The 22,621-nt window shown below is 48.5% G+C and overlaps 1 protein-coding gene across 4 annotated transcripts in view; it reads right to left on the bottom strand.

Annotated features, from left to right (window-relative positions):
• The window catches only part of LOC147116868 (casein kinase II subunit alpha), a 70,511-nt gene that overhangs the window by 38,299 nt on the left and 9,591 nt on the right, over window positions 1–22,621 (bottom strand). For 2 of the 4 annotated variants that reach the window (XM_085987293.1, XM_085987296.1), the window contains exons 2-5: window positions 16,225–16,378; window positions 9,200–9,340; window positions 4,894–5,005; window positions 1,684–1,785 (exon numbers count right to left, since the gene is read on the bottom strand). In XM_085987293.1, the coding sequence (XP_085843419.1) occupies window positions 1,684–1,785; window positions 4,894–5,005; window positions 9,200–9,300 (315 nt within the window). In that variant the 5' untranslated portion in view covers window positions 9,301–9,340; window positions 16,225–16,378. Of the gene's footprint in view, window positions 1–1,683; window positions 1,786–4,893; window positions 5,006–9,199; window positions 9,341–16,224; window positions 16,379–20,016; window positions 20,091–22,621 lie in introns of all 4 variants that reach the window. The other 2 variants (XM_085987294.1, XM_085987295.1) reach the window with 2 other exon arrangements.

The following is a 22,621-nucleotide window of genomic DNA, read 5'->3' on the forward strand; positions in this document are numbered from 1 at the left end:
CCACTCTCCCGATCTACTGAACTCACCTGTTACCTCACAGTCCACTCTCCCGATCTACTGAACTCACCTGTTCCCTCACACTCCTCTCTCCCGATCTACTGAACTCACCTGTTCCCTCACACTCCACCCTCCCGATCTACTGAACTCACCTGTTCCCTCACACTCCACTCTCCCGATCTACTGAACTCACCTGTTCCCTCACACTCCACTATCTCCCGATCTAATGAACTCACCTGTTCCCTCACACTCCACTCCCGATCTACTGAACTCACCTGTTCCCTCACACTCCACTCTCCCGATCTACTGAACTCACCTGTTCCCTCACACTCCACTCCCGATCTACTGAACTCACCTGTTCCCTCACACTCCACTCTCTCCCGATCTACTGAACTCACCTGTTCCCTCACACTCCACTCTCTCCCGATCTACTGAACTCACCTGTTCTCTCACACTCCACTCTCCCGATCTACTGAACTCACCTGTTCCCTCACACTCCACTCTCCCGATCTACTGAACTCACCTGTTCCCTCACACTCCACTCTCCCGATCTACTGAACTCCCCCTCACTTGTTCCCTCGCACTCTCTCTGTCTCGATCTGCTGCTTCCTCGGACCCAGCCTGTCTGATGAACCCTGCATTAATAGGGCATCGGAAGTGCGACAAATTGCTGCCCTGATTTAATCTTAAGGTTCAAGGGCACATTGACTCTGGGACGTGTCAGCTGCAGGTTAGGAGCGACAGCACCTGGCGGCAGCTCGGTGCCTGTGCCAGGAAGTGGATCCCAGATGGAGAGGGCTTGATGGGCCGAATGGACTTTTCTTTCTCTGAGTTTTCTCATGGGCGCACAGCTGACTGAAATGCAGCAGGTGGGCCCAGAGATCACAGAGACAGGAGGACGGGACACTCACTGTTCAAGCAAACTGGAGATCATGGGGAACTATAAGAAAGTTAGTGCAGTGACATTGTATTCATTCAAGGGGTCTCCTGGTCGTAATTTGAAGCGCTTGTCAAACTTTGAGCAGAACGGAATAGCAACACAAATGCCATCGATTCTCTCCTCCATTTCATTCCAACTTACAACACTCTCATCAGGAACGGTCTCTCGGTGTGGCCAGAAGTCTTGCAATCACTTCCCGTGCCCATGCCCTCCCCCACCCCACTAAATTTAGGAACGATGAGGAAATTCTTCTTCACAGAAAAAGAATGATCAACTGATGGAGTAGCCTATAGGTAGGGTGCAGGCAATAAACCACGGAGATACTGAAGCAGCAGTTTGCTGTGGGTTCTTCCTGGATTGATGAGTTCAGATGGGTTGAATGGTCTTCCTCACCTGTATCTCTCCCTGGTGACCTTCTGCTGCATAGATGACTAGTTTTCTTCTGCTCAGATCCCACTCCTGTCGCCCGCAATACCGATACTCACGCCCCATGGCCAACACCAGACCTGACTGTACAAACAAGGCCACAGACTCCCATGTCACCCACCACCCCCCCCCAAAAGAAAAACACGTACTCTACCACTGGGCTCTTCTCCACAGGCTCAGATACACTAGGCGAGCAGGCCATTTCGCCAGCAGTAATGCGACGATACGGGGTAAAGAGGACGAGCGATGACCCCGTCTCCTGACCCTGCTGTGAACCCGGAGGCTACAGGAAAAGCCCCTCGGTAATGTTCGGTACTCACCACTGGGTCCTTTACTATGTCCAGCAGGTTTATGACATTGGGACCCCCACGCAGGTTCTCTAAAATCTTGATCTCTCGCTTTATCTTCTTCTTTTTTACTGGCTGTGGAACAAAGAATTCACCAAGTGTTGGCACGGGATTCATAAAACAAACGCGGTGCCCTTGGGATGTGCTGACCGTGTGCTAGTAACACTCTTCCCTCTGAGTCGTGGGTTTGAGTCCAACTCCAGAGACTTGAGCACATAAAGCTAGGCTGCCACTCCGGTGCAGTGCCGAGGAAGTGCTGCACTGTCAGAGGTGCCGTCTTTCGGATGAGACGTTAACCCGTCTGCTCTCTCAGGTGGACATAAAAGATCCCGCGGCACTATTTTAAAGAAGTGCAGGGGAGTTATCCTCAACCAACATCATAGATTATCTGGCCATTATCATAACTCAGTTTGTGGGATCTTGCTGTGCGCAAATTGGCTGCTGCGTTTCCCTACATTACAACAGTGACTACACTTCAAAAGGTACTTCATTGGCTGTAAAGCGCTTTGGCGCTATATAAATGCAAGTCCTTATTTCTTACTAGATGTAAACTGGTAAACAATGCAAGAGGACTTCCCTTTGCAGTATGCCTGAATGGGTGCCCTAATCATTTTCTATTCTTTCCCCACCTCCCCGCCCCACCCCATACCAGCAGGCCCCGAAACCTTGCTCAAGTGGACTCAACAAGCAACAGGTTATCTGACCGCTAATGGTCCTGTCCTCACTACAGGCTCACACAGTGTGCACTTTTCAGCACAGGTCACTGGATGGCATTAGGATTCACACCTTTGCTGACTGGAACCCCATCCGAGAATCAGCAGTCCACACACAACCCGCCCATCACCACAGCTCAGGTCAATAAGATACAAAAACAACTTGCGCCTTTAACGTAGTAAAACGTCCCAAGGCACTTCAGAGGAGCGTTATCAAACAAAATTTGATGCAGAGCCACTTAACAAATTATTAGGGCCATCGACCTGAAACGTTAACTCTGTTTCTCTCGCCACAGGTGCTGCCTGACCGGCTGAGTATTTCCAGCATTTTCTGTTTTTATTTCAGATTTCCAGCAGCCGCAGTATTTTGCTTTTGTAAGGAATTTTTAGGACAGGTGACCAAAAGCTTGGTGAATGAGATAGATTTTAAGGAGTGTCTTAAAGGAGGAGAGAAGGGTTTAGGGAGGGAATTCCAGAGCTTAAGGTCTCGGCAGCTGAAGGCACGGCCACCAATGGTGGGGCGATGGAAATTGGGGATGCTCAAGAGGGCAGGATTGGAGGAGTGCAGAGTTGTAGGAGGGTTATAGGGCTGGAAGAGGTTACTGAGATAGGGAGGGGAGAGGTCATGGTGGGATTTGAACACAAGGAGGAGAGTTTTGAATTCGAGGCGTTGCCAGGCTGGGAGCCAATGTAGGTCCGCGAGCACTGGGTGAACGGGACTTGGTGCGAGTTAGGATACTGGCAGCGGAGATCCACCCAATATCAGGCAGCTGGCAGAACCTCAACTACAACCCAAAATCTACATCTCACTTTTAATGGCCTTCTCCTGTTCCCATCAGATTGCCTGCTTTCCTCGTTTCATGTGAATCCATTGATAATGCCGTGGGTTGGATAGATAAGGGTGAGACTTAACTCAATGGAATAATCCACGGAAGGAGCCACAGCATAAAACTGAAAACATAACTGGTTGGTAACTCAAGAGTATTAAAACTTTCCAACCCCCTCCATCATGATCATTCTTTCCTCTCTCTTTGTCAGCCGTGGCTAAGTGGGCAGCACCCTCGCCTCCGAGTCAGAAGGTTGTGGGTTCAAGTCCCACTCCAGAGACTGGAGCACAAAAATCTAGGTCGACACGCCAAATCTAGGTTGGAGCTGCCGTCTTTCGGATGACACATTAAATCAAGGCCCCTTCTGCCCTCTCAGAGGGACGTAAATGATCCCACGGCACTATTTCAAAGAGGAGCAGGGGAGTTCTCCCCGGTGTCCTGGCCGATATTATCCCTCAATCAACATCACTAAAATCAGATTATCTGGTCATTATCACACTGCTGTTTGTGGGAGCTTGCTGTGCGCAAATTGGCTGCCACGTTTCCTACATTACAACAGTGACTACAATTCCTGGGTCCTGGGTGTCCTTGTGCACCAGTCGCTGAAGGCAAGCATGTAGGTGCAGCAGGCGGTTAAGGCGGCAAATGGTATGTTGGCCTTCGTAGCGAGAGGGTTTGAGTACAGGAACAAGGATGTCTTGCTGCAGTTGTACAGGGGCTTGGTGAGACCACATCTTGAGTATTGTGTGCAGTTTTGGTCGCCTTATCTGAGGAAGGATGTTCTTGCCATGGAAGGAGTTCAGCGAAGATTCACCAGGCTGATACCTGGGATGGCAGGAATGACGTATGAGGAGAGATTGGGACGATTGGGCTTATACTCGCTGGAGTTTAGAAGAATGAGAGGGGATCTCATTGAAACTTATAAAATTCTAACAGGACTGGACAGACTAGATGCAGGGAGGATGTTCCCGATGGTTGGGGAGTCCAGAACCAGGGGTCACAGTCTAAGGATAAGGGGTAGGTCATTTAGGACTGAGATGAGGAGGAATTTCTTCACCCAGAGAGTGGTGAACGTGTGGAATTCTCTACCACAGAAGGCAGTGGAGGCCAATTCATTAAATATATTCAAGAAGGAGTTGGATATATTTCTTAAGGCTAAAGGGGTATGGGGAGAAGGCAGGGACCGGGTACTGAATTTGGGTGATCAGCCATGATCGCACTGAATGGCGGAGCAGGCTCGAGGGGCCGAATGGCCGACTCCTGCTCCTATCTTCTATGTTTCTAATTCAAAAGGTACTTCATTGGTTGTAAAATGCTTTGGGACATCCAGTGGTCATGAAAGACACTATATAAATGCAAGTCTTTCTTTATTTTTCTCCTATAATGGCACATACCCTACTGCTCCCCCTACAGTAAAGGCAGGGCTACTGCCTAGTCCCAGCACATCATTCCTGCCACTGCTGATCGACCACCAGGTGGCAGTCCAATCCAATGGAGACTCCCCATCCAATCCCGCTCCCCTTAACAGCGAGACCGAGATAGGGAAGTAACTGAAAAACCTGAAGCAAGAGGAAAAGTAAGAATGCAAGAAAGAAAGAGCAGGCGACTAAGTAATCTAGTATTGTTAGACACTTGACACCCACCTTCAGTATTTTGACGACTACTTTCTCGTTATTTGTGATATTGATGGCTTCAAAGACTTCGCTGTATTTTCCACGGCCTAATTTCCGAACTAACTGATAATCGTCCTGATTGCTGTGGGAGAAAACAAACTTTTGATAGCAACGCTTGAACAAGCACGCTGAACCGTCAATCGCAGGTCACTGCACTGAGCCACTTCACAGCCACTTTGTCCTCTGTGGTTCTGACGCATGGGTCAGTGGGCGGGGAGAGAGGACAGGCACAAGAGGGGCGAGAGAGCCCGGGAGTCGTCGCTCAACTTCACTTGTTCTGGGGTCTTTACCTACCGCCTGACAGCTCCAGTTATGGGTACATAGATACTGAAAAGGACGGTTAACAATGACACTGGATAACAAGTGGACTGGGAATAACCATCAGCTGTAAGTGTTTGTCTTGAATAGGCGCTAATCACAGGGAGCAGGGGAGCTGAGCTAACACTTGTAAATTGGGTGAGGCTCCTGGAGTATAAAAGTAAACAATTCTGAAGAGCACATAGTGGAATTAAATGGAGTGCACTTAAACAGAGTGTTTAATTTGGGAAGACTGGGAAGGAGTTGCTGCTTTTTGCCTCCACTACTTGTAGTGCTTTGTATTACAGGTAGATATTTAATTTCAATACCCATAATGTAATCTAGATCAATTAAGTAGTCAAGAAACGAAACTATAAAGTTACTTAAATACAAATTTAATTAAATTTAATTAAATAGAACAAGGTCATATAGGGATGGCAGTGCAGGTGCTGTGCCTCAACTGCAGCATGTGGGAGTTTGTGGAGAGCATTGTGATCCCGGACAACCACGTTTGCAGTAAGTGCCTGCATCTTGAGGAACTTCAGCTCAGCGTTGTTGAGCTGGAGTCTGAGGTGCAGACATTGTGGGGAATCAGGGATGGGGAGAGTTACCTGGACACTTTGATCCAGGAGGCAGTCACACCCCTTAGGTTAGGTAGTGGTACAGGTCTGGTTCGTGGTCAGGGACAGGAGGGCGTGACTGCAACTCAGGCAGGTAAGGGGACCCCAGGTGCAGTGCTGGAGGAGTCTCAGCATTTGTCCTTATCCAACAGGTATGAGGTTCTTGCTGTCTGTGTGGATGAGTGAAAAGCCTGCAGGATGGATGAGCAAGCTGACCATGGCACCATGGTGCAGGAGGCCATTCAAGTGGGGGGAGTGAAAGGGAATGTAGTTGTGGTAGGGGACAGTATAGTCAGAGGGATAGATACTGGGCTCTGCAGTCGTGACCGGGAGTTCCGAAGGTTGTGTTGCCTGCCTGGTGCCAGGGTTAAAGACATCTCCTCGCGGCTTGAGAAGAACTTGGAGTGGGAGGGAGAGGATCCAGTTGTCGTGGTCCACGTAGGAACCAACAACATAGGTAGAACTGGGAATGAGGCTCTGCTGAGAGTATTTGAGGAGTTGGGGTCCAAATTAAAAAGCAGAACCCCAAAGGTAATAATCTCTGGATTGTTACCTGAGCCACGCGGCAATTGGAATAGGGATAAGCAGATTAGAAGGTTTAAATACGTGGCTCAAAAAGTGGTATGGGAGGAAGGGGTTTCGGTTCATGGGGCACTGGCACTAGTGATGGGGAAAGAGGGAGCTGTTCCGTTGGGACGGGCTCCACTTAAACCGGGCTGGGACCAGTGTCCTGGCGAACCGAATAACTAGGGCAGTAGACAGGACTTTAAACTAATGAAGGGGGGGTGGGGGGTAGGAGGGTTCAGGAAAGAGTAAATTTAAAAGCAGCAAGAGAAATGTCAAGGCTCGAGAGCAGAGTAGAGTTTTGGGTAAAAATAAGCAGAGAGGGTCAGGAAGGGACAGAGAGAGTAACAAAGGTCATAGGGCATCAGTGACTGAGGTGACATCAGGGAAAAATAGAAAAAAGTCAAAGTTAAAGGAACTATATCTGAATGCGCGAAGCATTCACAACAAAATAGATTAATTGATAGCGCAGATAGAAATGAACAGGTTTGATCTAATAGCCATAACGGAGACGTGGTTGCAATGTGGCCAAGGTTGAGAACTAAATATTCCAGGATACTTAACTTTTAGAAGAGATAGGCAAAATGGAAAAGGAGGAGGGTTAGCCCTGATAATAAAGGATGGGATAAAGACAGTAGAGAGAAAGGATCTTAGCTCCAAAAATCAAGAAGTAGAATCAGTTTGGGTGGAGCTAAGAAACAGCAAGGGGCAGAAAACATTGGTGGGAGTTGTTTATAGGCCCCCAAACAGTAGTTGTAATGTAGGACAGAGTATAAATCAGGAAATTAGAGGCACCAGTAACAAGGGTAATACAGTGATCATGGGGGACTTTAATCTACATATAGACTGGGCAAACCAAATTTGCGGTAATAGTGTGAAGGACGAATTCATGGAATGTATACAAGATAGTTTCCTGTACTGATCTAGAAAACTTTGTGCTATCTGGCACCGACGGGACCAAGCTGTTGCCGTTCCCTCAAAACTGCCGGACACTCCAGCGCTAATGTTGAAACATACGGAGATTTTCAGCTCCGTGTGAATCAACAAACCCTGTTGCTTAGCAACAGCTTCTAAACAGTCGGCAAGCGTCTCTGTAGCGTCTCTAGCTGAAGCTGTTGCTTAGCTACAGACCTTGCAGAGCTTGACTGTTGAGAAAAAAGCAACGAAAAGAAAAAAAAACGGCTCCTGATTTTTGCCGGTGGCTCGAGCTTGCCAGACATTTAGCCTCCAGATAACACAGTTTCCTGTATGTTGAGGAACCAACTAGGGAACAGGCTATTTTAGATCTAGTATTGTGCAATGAGAAAGGGTTAATTAATAATCTTGTAGTAAAGGGGCCCTGTCTGTCTTCACGGAAGAAGACACAAAAAACCTCTCGGAAATAGTGGAGAACCAAGGGTCTAGCGAGAATGAGGAACTGAAAGAAATTAGTATTAGTAAAAAAATAGTACTGGAGAAATTAATGGGACTGAAAGCCGATAGATCCCCTGGACCTGATGGCCTACATCCTAGGGTTTTGAAAGAGGTGGCTACAGAGATAGTGGATGCATTGGTTGTCATTTTCCAAAATTCCATAGATTCTAGAACGGTTCCTGCGGATTGGAAGGTGGCAAATGTAACCCCACTATTTAAGAAAGGAGGGAGAGTGAAAACGGGGAACTACAGACCAGTTATCCTGACATCAGTAGCAGGGAAAATGCTAGAATCTATTATTAAGGACGTGGTAACAGGGCACTTAGAAAATAATAATAGGATTGGGCAGAGTCAACACGGATTGATGAAAGGGAAATCGTGTTTGACAAATCTGTTAAGAGTTTTTTGAGGTTGTAACTAGCAGAATAGATAAGGGGGAACCAGTGGCTGCGGTGTATTTGGATTTTCAGAAGGCATTCGATAAGGTGCCACACACGAGGTTATTAAACAAAATTAGGGTTCATGGGATTGGGGGTAATACACTAGCATGGATTGAGGATTGGTTAACGGACAGAAAACAGAGAGTAGGAATAAACGGGTCATTTTCGGGTTGGCAGGCTGTAACTAGTGGGGTACCGCAGGGATCAGTGCTTGGGCCTCCTGAGGAGAGATTGAGTAGACTAGGCCTATATTCTCTAGAGTTTAGAAGAGTGAGAGGTGATCTCATTGAAACATACAAAATTCTTACAGGGCTTTGACAGGGTAGATGCAGGGAGGATGTTTCCCATGGCTGGGGAGTCAAGAACCAGGGGGCACAGTCTCAGAATAAGGGGTCGGCCATTGAGGACAATTTCTTCACTCAGAGGGTGGTGAATCTTTGGAATTCTCTACCCCAGAGGGCTGTGGAGGCTCAGTCATTGAGTATATTCAAGACAGAGATCGATAGATTTTTGAATATTAAGAGAATCAAGGGATATGGGGTTAGTGCAGGAAAGTGGAGTTGAGGTCGAAGATCAGCCATGGGCTTATTGAATGGCGGAGGAGGCTCGAATGGCCCACTCCTGCTCCTATTTCTTATGTTATGTTCTTAACCAAGGGTTCAGGAGAATTAGATTGTGTGTGTAAAAATGTTTAACCAATTCATTGATGACCCTGAGCTGAGCTTCCAACCCCATATCCTCTCTCCCAAAAGACCGCCTACTTTCACCTCCACTTCACTACCCACCTCCATCCTCACCTCAGCACATCTGAAACCCTCATCCATGTCTTGGTCACCTCCAGACGTGGGAGAGACAGAGAGAGAGAGCGACACACAGAGACACACACACACACAGACAGACAAAAAGAGAGAGACAGAGACAGACAGGGAGAAATGTGCTTACCCCCATTCGACAACATGTGATTCATAGTCCCAGTACTCGCGGGGTCTCTGTGTGTTAACATCTGCGTATACTCTGGCCCTGCTCGGCACTGGCCCCGACATGGCTTGTTAGAGGAGATGAAATGGCCACTTCCTGCGTTACCTGCAATGCAAGGTGAAGGGTTAATTTTCCGTTACATTTATACCAGTTGCCCTACAGAAGCTGAATCTTGCTTTCCACCTGCTCTGTTGGGTACGAGCAGCTTTCCTGAAACGGACTTGCCGACATATTCAAAAAGACAGGTAGTGGAGATAGCTCAGAATAGGGGGGTCAACGTAGCCTTGTGTGTCCAGCATTAGATCCAGCCGCAGTCACCAGAAGGAACACAGGTCAGTCAATATAAAATAATCATACAGGTCAGTGCAGTGTTGCTGGCCTTCCACTGGAGGCCGCTAGACCATCTCGTGGCACGTCATAGAATCTACAGCACAGGAACAGGCCATTCTGCCCATACGTTTACACTCCACACGAGCCTCCTCCCGTCCCGATTACCCCTTCCCACCCCGTCCCGCTATTCCCTTCTCCCTTACGTAAGCATCAAGCCTCCCCTTTAACGGTGTCAATGCCGTCTCCATCAAGCACTCCACATGGCAGCGAGTTCCATATTCACACCGCTCTCTTGCGTGAAGAAGAATGGCGAGAATGTGGAATAACTCGGAATGGGGGGGGGGGGGGTCAATGCAGTCTTGTGTCTAGCATTGGATCCAGCCATGGGGTCAGAGAGCACGCCCAGTGTACACCGAAGACATCAAGTGGCAGGACACTGACTTTTGCCTCCACTTTGATTCCTTGAATTGAACACTTTCGAATTCCTTGAATTGAACACTTTCTAATTCCTAAAAGGTACACAGAGGCAAAGTGTACTCCCTGCTCTGGTGAGGTACTAGATTCCTGCTGAAAAACTGGATCGGGAACAAATGGTGCAGCAGTCACTTGATTTTATCCCTCTGCTGTGGCATGTATTTGGGGGGGGGGGGGGGGGGATGTTGAGAGAATTGTCCCTTTTAAAACTTCTGACATTTGAAGAAAAACAATTTGCAGGGGCGAAATGTTTTACGCTCGTGATGTGAAACATAATTGCAAAGTGGCCTAACGTGCATCATGAGAGTGCGTGCGTTCCACAGTGGCATTTGCAAATAACCTTACACACCAACCAACCACATCGAAATCTATTTCTGCCCAACTCAATGTTCCCAATGCTGTATCAACTCGTAGTTCAGCCCCATCGCCGCCAAGAACTGATGCAACCTTTGATCACAACAGCACTAAACCGAGCTGGTCTGTGACAGGTCAATCAACCCCCCCCAACATCGTTTTCTACTGTTTGTGCCCCCCCCCACCCCAATATATTCTGGGGCTTAAACAGAAGGGGTCGGCCATTTAGGACTGAGATGAGGAGAAATTTCTTCACTCAGAGGGTGGTGAATCTTTGGAATTCTCTACCCCAGAGGGCTGTGGAGGCTCAGTCGTCGAGTATATTCAAGACAGAGATCGATAGATTTTTGGATATTAAGGGAATCAAGGGATATGGGGATAGTGCAGGAAGATGATCAGCCATGATCTTACTGAATGGCGGAGCAGGCTCGAAGGGCCTAAGGTCCTACTTTTGCTCCTATTTCTTGTTGCCTAGGCCCTAAGCTCTGGAATTCCCTTCCTAAACCTCCCTCTCCTCCTTTAAGACACTCTTTAAAAACTACCTCCTGGACCAAGCTTTTGGTCATCTGCCCTAATTTCCCCTTATGTGGCTCGTGTGTCAAATTTTTTTGTCTGGTAATACTCCTGTGCAGCACCTTGGGACGTTTTACTACGTTAAAGGTGCTATATAAATACAGGTTGTTGTTGTTATGTTCTTATGTAAACTGAATTGGAACACCCCAAAATGTCAAGCACAGCGCATGAGATGGCAAGCTGAATTTTTCCCTCAGTAGCTCCCACCTGAAATGGATTTTGTCCCCACATTAATAGCAATGTAACTGCTCAGACTGCCTCTGACCGCCGACAGAAGTTAGCCCTGTCTGGGTTTAACACAAGGTTCCTCGGGACAGGGCACTGACACTCCACCTTTACCTCACGGAAAGGGTCTGAATCTAGCAGAGCGTCACAAGGTGATTACAGATCAGCGAGGCCACTCGGCCCATCACAGGAGCAGGAGGAGGCCATTCAGCCCCTCGAGCCTGTTCCACCATTTACAGGAGGAGGCCATTCAGCCCCTGGAGCCTGTTCTACCATTTACAGGAGCAGGAGGAGGCCATTCAGCCCCTCGAGCCTGTTCCACCATTTACAGGAGCAGGAGGAGGCCATTCAGCCCCTCGAGCCTGTTCCACCATTTACAGGAAGAGGCCATTCAGCCCCTCGAGCCTGTTCCACCATTTATAGGAGCAGGAGGAGGCCATTCAGCCCCTGGAGCCTGTTCCACCATTTACAGGAGCAGGAGGAGGCCATTCAGCCCCTGGAGCCTGTTCCACCATTCAATCAGGTCATGGTTGATCTGTACCTCGAGTCCATTTACCTGCCTTTGCTCCATGTCCCTGGATACCCCTACCCAACAAAAATCTACGAATCTGTCTGGAAAATTTTAACTGGCCCCAGCATCCACAACCTTTTGGGGGTGGGGGGGGAAAAGAGAGGGATCCAGATATTGTCCAGAACAGAAGTCCTGCTCAAGCTGTGAGACGGATAAGTTACCAAAAAAATTTTTTCTAACATCTATCGCCACTGAAAAGAGTCAAGTCAGCAAAAAAAAAATGAAATTCGAGTTGCAGCCAAGGACCGTTCCATTCAGAGCACTGTTGATATAAATAAAAGATTCAAAAGAAACCTCACCCACTGCATTTTTCATTCCCTTCCCACAGAAATGGACTGGAGAAGGTCACCAGGAAAGCTGTGCGATACACGTTTGTTACCATCTAGAGCAGCACAGCCCGATAATTGAGACTTTCCTTTGAAGAGGAGAGCGGCCCATTGCTGCTCATTCTTCAGGTACAGTGGCGGGTCACCTGTTCAAAGCTGTGCTTCCCCCAACGCCAGTCGGGGTGAGGACGTGTCTGCACACATTGGATGTCTCTCGGGTTCTTGGGACTACAGAAGCAGCCGTGTTAGCCTTTTGAGCCGATGTCACACACCGCAAGCTGCCATCTAACTCGGACACGGAGACACCCGAGGCGAAAGAAAGCCTTGCTCTTCTATAGCTCCTTTCGCAACCACAGCACATCCCAAAGCGCTTTACAGCCAGTTGGGTACTTTTGATGTGTAGTCACTGTTGTAAACCCAGCAAGCATTTTGGACACAGCAAGATCCCACAAACAGCAGTGTGATAAATGACCAGATCATCGGTTTTAGTGATGTTGGTTGAGGGATAAATATTGGCCCCAGGACACCAGGGATAACTCCCCTGCTCTTCTTCAAAATAGTGCCAAGGGATCTTTTACATCCAACCAAGAGGGCAGACGGGGCCTTATGTTTAACGTCTCATCTGAAAGACAGCACCTCCGACAGTGCAGCGCTCCCTCGGTACTGACTCTCCGACAGTGCAGCGCTCCCTCAGTACTGACCCTCCGACAGTGCAGCGCTCGCTCAGTACTGACCCTCCAACAGTGCAGCACTCCCTCAGTACTGCCCCTCCGACAGTGCGGCGCTCCCTCAGTACTGCCCCTCCGATAATGCAGCGCCCCCTCGGTACTGCCCCTCCGACAGTGCAGCGCTCCCTCAGTACTGACTCTCCGAGTGTCAGCCTGGATTATGCACTAAAGTCTCTGGAGTGGGGCTTGAAACCACGACCTTCTGACTCAGTTGCAAAGGTGCTACCCACCGAGCCACGGCTGACACCTGGGCTGAAATTAGGCAAGCTCACCTTGAGAACTACAGCTGCAACTTTCTGAACTTTCACCTTTCACCACTTTGCTATTAGAGAGCTGACTGTCCCGTCAGTTAACATTAATTGATCAGCATTTGGATGTGTGCAAGCCCCATTTCACTGACCAGATACAACACACGATGTAACAATCAGGCCTGCAAGCAAGGCGATGCTTTCAAACCAGCACCTGTAGTATAACAGCACGCTATAAGCCAGGACTGAGAAATACAGAGACAAACTCACAGGGGACTAACCAGCACGTTACTCTCAAGCTCTCAAGATGTGTGTCTGGGAGTGACCCCGATGACTGTGCCTGTAAATCTACACTGTACTCCCTCCAAGACCGATATACCCTTCCTACGGTGTGGTGCCCAGAACTGAACACAGGTATGGTCTAACCAGGGCTTTGTATAGCTGTAGCATAACTTCTAACCCCTTGTATTCTAGCCCTCGAGACACACAGTCCTAATGGATCAATACGTTGAATGAGACTTCAGCAGCACTGTGCCCAGATTTATTTTCCGATTCGTAGCCAAGTCGAATCGTCACCCTGTACCTCAGGAAACATAGAAACATAGAAGATAGGAGCAGGAGTAGGCCATTTGGCCCCTCGAGCCTGCTCCGCCATTCAATGCGATCATGGCTGATCATCCAAATTCAGTACCCTGTCCCTGCTTTCTCCCCATATCCCTTGATCCCTTTAGCCTTAACAAATATATCCAACTCCTTCTTGAATATATTTAATGAATTGGCCTCCACCGCCCTCTGTGGTAGAGAATTCCACAGGTTCACCACTCTCTGGGTGAAGAAATTCCTCCTCATCTCAGTCCGAAATGGCCTACCCTTATCCTTAGACTGTGACCCCTGGTTCTGGACTCCCCGACCATCGGGAACATCCTTCCTGCATCTAGTCTGTCCAGACCTGACAGAATTTTATAGGTTTCGATGAGATCCCCTCTCAATCTTCTAAACTCCAGCGAGTATAAGCCCAATCGACCCAATATCTCCTCATACGTCATCCCTGCCATCCCAGGTATCAGCCTGGTGAATCTTCACTTCACTCCTTCCATGGCAAGAACATCCTTCCTCAGATAAGGTGACCAAAACTGCACACAATACTCAGGGTGCGGTCTCACCAAGGCCCTGTACAACTGCAGCAAGACATCCTTGTTCCTGTACTCGAACCCTCTCGCTATGAAGGCCAACATACCATTTGCCTTCTTAACCGCCTGCTGCACCTGTATGCTTACCTTCAGCGACTGGTGCACAAGAACACCCAGGTCTCTTTGCACTTCCCCTTCTCCCAATCTATTGCCATTCAAATAATAATCTGCCTTCCTGTTTTTGCCACCAAAGTGGATAACCTCACATTTATCCACATTATAGTGCATTTGCCATGTTTCTGCCCAATCACCCAACCTGTCCAAATCGTACTGGAGTTTCACGACATCCTCCTCACAGCATACCCTCCCACCCAGCTTTGTGTCGTCTGCAAATTTGGAGATACTACATCCAATTCCCTCGTCCATATCATTAATATATATTGTGAACAGCTGGGGTCCTAGGACCGATCCTTGCGGTACCCCACTAGTCACTGCCTGCCACTCGGAAAACGACCCGTTTATTCCAACTCTTTGCTTTTTATCTGCCAACCAGTTCTCTATCCAAGTCAATACCTTGCCCCCAATTCCATGTGCCTTAATTTTACAAGCTAATCTCTTATGCGGGACCTTATCGAAAGCCTTCTGAAAGTCCAAATACACCACATCCACTGGTTCTCCCTTATCTATTTTACCAGTTACATCCTCAAAAAATTCCAGTAGATTAGTCAAGCACGATTTACCTTTTGTAAATCCACGTTGACTTTGTCCAATCCTGTCACTGCTTTCCAAGTGCTCTGCTATTACATCTTTTATAATGGACTCTAGCATTTTCCCCACTACCGATGTCAGGCTTACCGGTCTATAATTCCCCGCTTTTTCTCTACCACCTTTTTTGAATAGTGGGGTAACATTAGCTACCCTCCAATCCATGGGTACTGTTCCAGAGTCTATCGAGTTCTGGAAGATGACCAGCAATGCATCTACTATCTCCAGGGCCACTTCCTTAAGTACCATAGGATGTAGATTATCAGGCCCTGGGGATTTATCGGCCTTCAATCCCGCCAATTTCCCTAGCACCATTTCCCTACAAATACTGATTTCTTTCAGTTCCTCCCCCTCATTAGACCCTATGTTCCCCGACATCTCTGGGAGGTTATTTGTGTCCTCCTTTGTGAAGACAGAACCAAAGTATGTATTTAATTGGTCTGCCATTTCTTTGTTCCCCATTATAAATTCCCCTGATTCTGACTGCAAGGGACCTACGCTTGACTTCACCAATCTTTTTCTCTTCACATATCTATAAAAGCTTTTACAGTCAGTTTTTATGTTCCCTGCAAGCTTACTTTCATAATCTATTTTCCCCCTCTTAAGATCCAAAGAGAGGACAAAGGGATTAATTTCCAAAGAGAGGACAAAGGGATTAATTATGTTATCCCTAATTTCCCTTGTTAGCCACGGTTGAGTCACCTTTTCTGATTTATTTTTATGCCAAACTGGGATGAACAAATTCTGTAGTTCATCCATGTGATCTTTGAATGTTTGCCATTGCCTATCCACCATCAACCCTTTGAGTGACATTACCCAATCAATCCTACCCAACTTGCGTCTCATACCATCATAGTTCCCTTTATTTAAATTCAGGACCCTAGTCTCTGAGTCAACTACTTCACTCTCCATCTTAATGAAGAATTCTATATCGCTCCGACCCAAGGGGCCTCGCACAACAAGATTGCTAATTAATCCTTTCTCACTGCATAATACCCAGTCTAAGATGGCCTGATCCCTAGCTGGTTCCTCGACATATTGGTCCAGGAAACCATCCCGTATACACTCCAGGAATTCCTCCTCCACAGTATTGAAACAGGACACACAGGCAAGCCTGCTCCCCATTAGTTACCGCAGTGTCACGGCTGTGGTACTGAACCAGTAACCCAGAGGCCAGGAGTTCAAATCCCACCCTGGCAAGGTGTGAAACTGGATTCAATAAATCTGGTAAACTGAGAGGTTGGCTAAAGAAAAATGACTCCTACCCGTTTCTGGTCTACCCGTGACTCCAGTCCCGCACTGTGTGGTCGACTCTTAATGTCCTCTTAGCAAGCTAGTCTTTGTCAAGGTGGTGACCCACCATCACCCTCTCAGGGCAGCAGGGCGATGAATGGGGAATACTCTTGGTCCTGCTGAAACCTAAAAGGAGAGGGTAACAAATGACATTCATTGAATGAACTTGTCGCTCTAAGATTATTTCTTGCATCTCAACATGCCACTTAGATCATGGAAAGTGATGGCAATCAGACTGACAACACTCCTAAAGTGATATAGAGCCAAGCCATGTCCTCCCTCTTGCACACATCTCATTAACATGGCCAGTTTGTGCAGCAGCAGGAAGGATGGGGTTACACATAAGCTGGATTTGCGCAGAGTTAAACATGAGGGGACAATTTAAAAGAAAAAGCAAATTAAATCACCTTGGGAAGAAGGAATGCAGAGAGTCAGGATCAGAATTCCAGTGCTCCGCTCCTCAGCACCCAAACACACTGAAGTTACAACACGGAAACAGGCCATTCGGCCCAACTAGTCGGAATTTACCCGCCTCACGAGCTAAAAGTTCCGATCGCATTTACCCTCCTCTTCCCATAACCCTTCAACCCCCCTGCCATCTGTTGTCAGCTGTGGCTCAGCACTCTCACCTCGGAGTCAGAAGGTCGTGGGTTGAAGTCTCACTCCAGGGACTTGAGCACATAATCCAGGCTGACACTCCAGTGCAATGCCGAGGGAGTGCTGCACTGTCGGAGGTGCCGTCTTTCGGATGAGACGTTAAACCGAGGCCCCGTCTGCCCCCTCAGGTGGACGTAAAAGATCTCACGGCGCTATTCAAAGACGAGCAGGGGAGTTCTCCCCGGCATCCTGGCCAATATTTATCCTTTAACCAGTAACACTAAAACAGATGATCTGGTCATTATCACATTGCTGTTTGTGGGAGCTTGCTGTGTGCAAATTGGCTGCTGTGTTTCCCACATTACAACAGTGACTACACTTCAAAAAAAGTATTTCATTGGCTGTAAAGCACTTTGGGACATCTTGAGGTTGTGAGAGGCGCTATACAAAATGCAAGTCTTTCTTTTTAAAGATAGAAGTCGAAATAAATCCCGATCACTTGGTGCCTAATTACAAAACACAGAGAAGGATGGGAGGTGGTGAGCTGCGTCCCATTCTCAGCGTTATAAACAGGGGACGGAGTCAACTGGCACCTCCATCAACACCACTCGTACTGGCCAACACCTTCCTGTGGGAACCGCCCGGCTCACAGATGTGTCCCACTGTGGTGTAGCTTGGCACCTTGGAGCCCTGTCACTTCAGCCACCTCAAAATCTACCTACTATAATCAAAAAAATATCCAAATTCTAAATACCTTTCAGACATTTTAAGAACTTGCATTTCTATAGCGCCTTTCACAATCTCAGGACGTCCCAAGTGCTTTACAGCCAATGAAGTACTTTTGAAGTGTAGTCACTGCTGTAATGTTGGAAACGTGTCAGCTAATTTGCGCACAGCAAGAACCCACAAACAGTAATGTGGTAATGACCAGCTAATCTGTTTCAGTGATGTTGGTTGAGGGATAAATATTGGCCAGAACACCAGCTGGCTGACCATGTCCCACTCGGACCCTCAGAGTCATAGTCATAGAGTTATACAGCACAGAAAGAGGCCCTTCGGCCCATCGTGTCTGCGCCGGACGTCAAGCCGTCTATTCTAATCCCATTTTCCAGCACTTGGTCCGTAGCCTTGTATACTATGGCGTTTCAAGTGCTCATCTAAATGCTTCTTGAATGTTGGAAGTCACACAACACCAGGTTATAGTCCAACAGCTTTATTTGAAATCACAAGCTTTCAGAACGCTGCTCCTTCATCAGGTGAAGTGAGGTGACTTCACCTGACGAAGGAGCAGCGCTCCGAAAGCTTGTGATTTCAAATAAAGCTGTTGGACTAGAACCTGGTGTTGTGTGACTTCCTACATTTGTCCACCCCAGTCCAACACCAGCATCTCCACTTCTTGAATGTTGTGAGGGTTCCTGCCTCTACCACCCTCTCTTCTCCGTCCCCTCCCCCCTGCAAACAATTCATGTCCCATTTACATAACTTTAGGAAGAACGTCAAGGCCTTGGAGAGGGTGCAGAGGAGATTTACGAGAATGGTGCCAGGGACGAGGGACTTCAGTTACGTGGAGAGACTGGAGAAACCGGGCTTGTTCTCCTTAGAGCAGAGACGGTTAAGGGGAGAATTAATAGAGGTGTTCAAAATGATGAGGGGTTTTGATAAAGTAAATAAGGAGAAATTGTTTCCAGTGGCAGGAGGGTCAGTAACTAGAGGGGACAGATTTAAGGTAATTGGCAAAAAAGACAGGGGGGGAAAACAAAAACAAAAGAAAAAGACGGGGGTGGGGGGGGAGTTCACAGAATCACAGAAACCCCACAGTGCAGATAGAGGCCATTTCGGCCCATCGAGCCTGCACCGACACATATCCCACCCGATCCCCGTAACCCCTACACCAACACATATCCCACCCTATCCCTGTAACCCCACGTATTTAATCCCCCTAACACTAAGGGTTAATTTATCATAACCAATCAACCTAACCCGCACATCTTTGGACTGTGGGAGGAAACCGGAGCACCCGGAGGAAACCCACGCAAACACGGGGAGAATGTGCAAACTCCACACAGACAGTCGCCCGAGGCCGGATTCGAACCCGGGTCCCTGGCGCTGTGAGGCAACAGTGCTAACCACTATGCCACCGTGCTGCCCTGAGGAGAATTTTTTTATGCAGCGAGTTATGATGATCTGGAATTCACTGCCTGAAAGGGTGGTGGAAGCAAATTTAATAGTAACTTAATTGCCAGGCATTGGGGAGTGGGTGAGTGGGACTAATTGTAGAGCTCTTTCACAGAGCCGGCACAGGCACGATGGGCCAAATGGCTTCCTTCTGTGCCGTATCATTCTATGAAATCCCACAATGGCAGTTTGGAATTGGTACTGGTAAAAGTGACCACGTAAACTGCCAGACTGTCGTAAAAACCCAACAAGTTAACATAAGAATTCGGAGCATGAGTAGGCCAACAGCCCTTCGAGCCTGCTCCGCCATTCAATAAGATCATGGCTGATCTTCAACCTCAACTCCACTTTCCTGCACTATCCCCATATCCCTTGATTCCTCTAGAGTCCAAAAATCTATCGATCTCAGCCTTGAATATCCTCAATGATTCAGCATCCACAGCCTTCTGGGGTAGAGAATTCCAAAGATTGACAACACTCAGTGAAGAAATTCCTCCTCATCTCAGTCCTAAATGGCCGACTCCTTATCCTGAGACTATGCCCCCTAGTTCTAGACACTCCAGCCAGGGGAAACAACCTCTCGGCATCTACCCTGTCAATCCCCCTCAGAATCTTGTATGTTTCAATGAGATCACCTCTCATTCTTCTAAACTCCAGAGAGTATCGGCCCATTCTGCTCAATCTCTCATCATAGGACAGCTTCTCATCCCAGGAATCAATCTAGTGAACCTTCGTTGCACCGCCTCCAAGGCAAGTATATCCTTCCTTAGATAAGGAGACCAAAACTGTGCACAGTACTCCAGGTGTGGTCTCACCAAGGCCCTGTACAATTGTAGCAAGACTTCCTTACTCTTATACTCCAACCCCCTTGCAATAAAGGCCAACATGCCATTTGCCTTCCTAATTACTTGCTGTACTTGCATGCTAACTTTGTGTTTCCTGCACGAGGACATCTAAATCTCTCCGAACACCAACATTTAATAGAATCTCACCATTCACTGATGATGCAGAATCTCAGCCGTTCTCCCCGGTGTCCTGGCCAATAATTATCCCTCAGTCAGCATCACTAAAACAGATTATCTGGTTATTTATCACATTGTCGATTTTGAGACCTTGTGTGCAAAGTGACTACACTTCAAAAGTTGTAAAGCACTTTGGGATGTCCCGAGGCCATGAAAGGTGCTGTATAAATGCAAATTATTTCAGAATATCCCTTAGGGAAGGAAACTTGCCATCTTGACCCGGTCTGGTCTGGTCTGTATGTGACGTCAATCCAGCACCAATGTGGTTGATTCTTAACTAAGCAAGCACCCTCAGTTGCATCAAAACAGGGCAACTAGGGATGAGCAGTAAATGCCAGCCTTGCCAACGATGCCCACATCCTGAGACTGAACAACAACTTGTATTTATATAGCACCTTTAACATAGTAAAACGTCCCAAGGCGCTTCACAGGAGTATTTTAAGACAAAAAAAATGACACCGAGCCACATAAGGAGAAATTAGGGCAGGTGACCTATAAATACTATAATAATTATAATAATAAATCAAACAAAACCATTGTGGCCGGACTTTGTTTTGTTCTGGCCATTGATGGAGCTGCCCAGAAATGCCACAAAACCTCTTCCAAAGGGGTACAAGACCAGTAAACTCATCCTGAAATGTGAGTGAGTTTAAGAGTGAGGGAGAGACAGAAGGGGAGAGGAGAGAGAGAAGGGGAGAGGAGAGAGAGAGAGAGAGAAGAGGAGAGAGAGAGAGAGAAGGGGAGAGGAGAGAGAGAGAGAGAGAAGGAGAGGAGAGAGAGAGAGAGAGAGAAGGGGAGAGGAGAGAGAGAGAAGGGGAGAGGAGAGAGAGAGAGAGAAGGGGAGAGGAGAGAGAGAGAGAGAAGGGGAGAGGAGAGAGAGAGAGAGAGAAGGGGAGAGGAGAGAGAGAAGGGGAGAGGAGAGAGAGAGAGAGAAGGGGAGAGGAGAGAGAGAAGGGGAGAGGAGAGAGAGAGAAGGGGAGAGGAGAGAGAGAAGGGGAGAGGAGAGAGAGAAGGGGAGAGGAGAGAGAGAGAAGGGGAGAGGAGAGAGAGAGAAGGGGAGAGGAGAGAGAGAGAAGGGGAGAGGAGAGAGAGAAGGGGAGAGGAGAGAGAAGGGGAGAGGAGAGAGAGAAGGGGAGAGGAGAGAGAGAAGGGGAGAGGAGAGAGAGAAGGGGAGAGGAGAGAGAGAAGGGGAGAGGAGAGAGAGAAGGGGAGAGGAGAGAGAGAAGGGGAGAGGAGAGAGAGAAGGGGAGAGGAGAGAGAGAGAAGGGGAGAGGAGAGAGAGAGAAGGGGAGAGGAGAGAGAGAAGGGGAGAGGAGAGAGAAGGGGAGAGGAGAGAGAGAAGGGGAGAGGAGAGAGAGAGAGAAGGGGAGAGGAGAGAGAGAGAGAGAGAGAAGGGGAGAGGAGAGAGAGAAGGGGAGAGGAGAGAGAGAGAAGGGGAGAGGAGAGAGAGAGAAGGGGAGAGGAGAGAGAGAAGGGGAGAGGAGAGAGAAGGGGAGAGGAGAGAGAGAAGGGGAGAGGAGAGAGAGAAGGGGAGAGGAGAGAGAGAAGGGGAGAGGAGAGAGAGAGAAGGGGAGAGGAGAGAGAGAGAAGGGGAGAGGAGAGAGAGAAGGGGAGAGGAGAGAGAGAAGGGGAGAGGAGAGAGAGAAGGGGAGAGGAGAGAGAGAAGGGGGAGAGGAGAGAGAGAAGGGGAGAGGAGAGAGAGAAGGGGAGAGGAGAGAGAGAAGGGGAGGAGAGAGAGAGAGGAAGGGGAGAGAGAGAGAGAGAAGGGGAGAGGAGAGAGAGAGGGGAGAGGAGAGAGAGGAGGGGAGGGAGAGAGAGGGGAGGGAGTGAGAGAGGAGGGAGAGAGGAGGAGGGTGAGAGGGAGGGAGTGTGTGAGGGGAGTGGTGAGAGGAGGGGTAGGTGGGAGTGTGATGGGGTGAGTGGAGTGAGTAGGGTGGGTGTGTGTGTTGGGTTGTGTGAGTGATGTGGGAGGTGGTGTGTGGAGGGTGTAGGGTGTGAGAGGGTGTTGTGTGAGGGGAGTGGGTGTGAGTGTTGGGTGGTGTTGTGTTGGGTGTGGTGAGTGATGGGAGTGGAGTGTTGTGAGGGGTGGTGAGTGTGTGTTGGTTGGTGTGTGTGTTGGGTGGGTGTGTGTGTTGGGTGGGAGAGTGTGTGGGAGTGGTTGTGTGTTGTGGGTGTGTTGTTGGGTGGGTGTGAGTGTTGGATGTGTGTGTGTGTGGTGTGTGTGTTGTTGGGGGTGGTGTGTGTGTGTGTTGGGGTGGGTGTGTGTGTGTTGGGGTGGTTGTGTGGTGGTGGTTGTGGTGTGTTGGTGTTGGTGTGTGTGTGGGTTGGTGTTGGTGGGGTGGTGTGTGTGGTGAGTGTGTGTGGTGGTGTTGGTTGGGTGTGGTGTTGTGGTGGGTTGGGGAGTGGTGTGTGTGTGGGGTGGTGTGTGTGTTGGGTGTTGTGTGTGTTGGGGTGGTGGTGTGTGTGGTTTGGGGTGTGGAGAGAGAGGAAGGGGGTGAGGAGAGAGGAGAGAAGGGAGAGGGAGAGAGGGAGAGAAGGAGAGAGGAGAGAGAGAAGGGGAGAGGAGAGAGAGAAG

This window comes from Somniosus microcephalus, chromosome 5 (assembly GCF_052327205.1).
Source record: "Somniosus microcephalus isolate GS21.2 chromosome 5, FLI_Smic_1.0, whole genome shotgun sequence".
Lineage (NCBI taxonomy): Eukaryota > Metazoa > Chordata > Chondrichthyes > Squaliformes > Somniosidae > Somniosus > Somniosus microcephalus.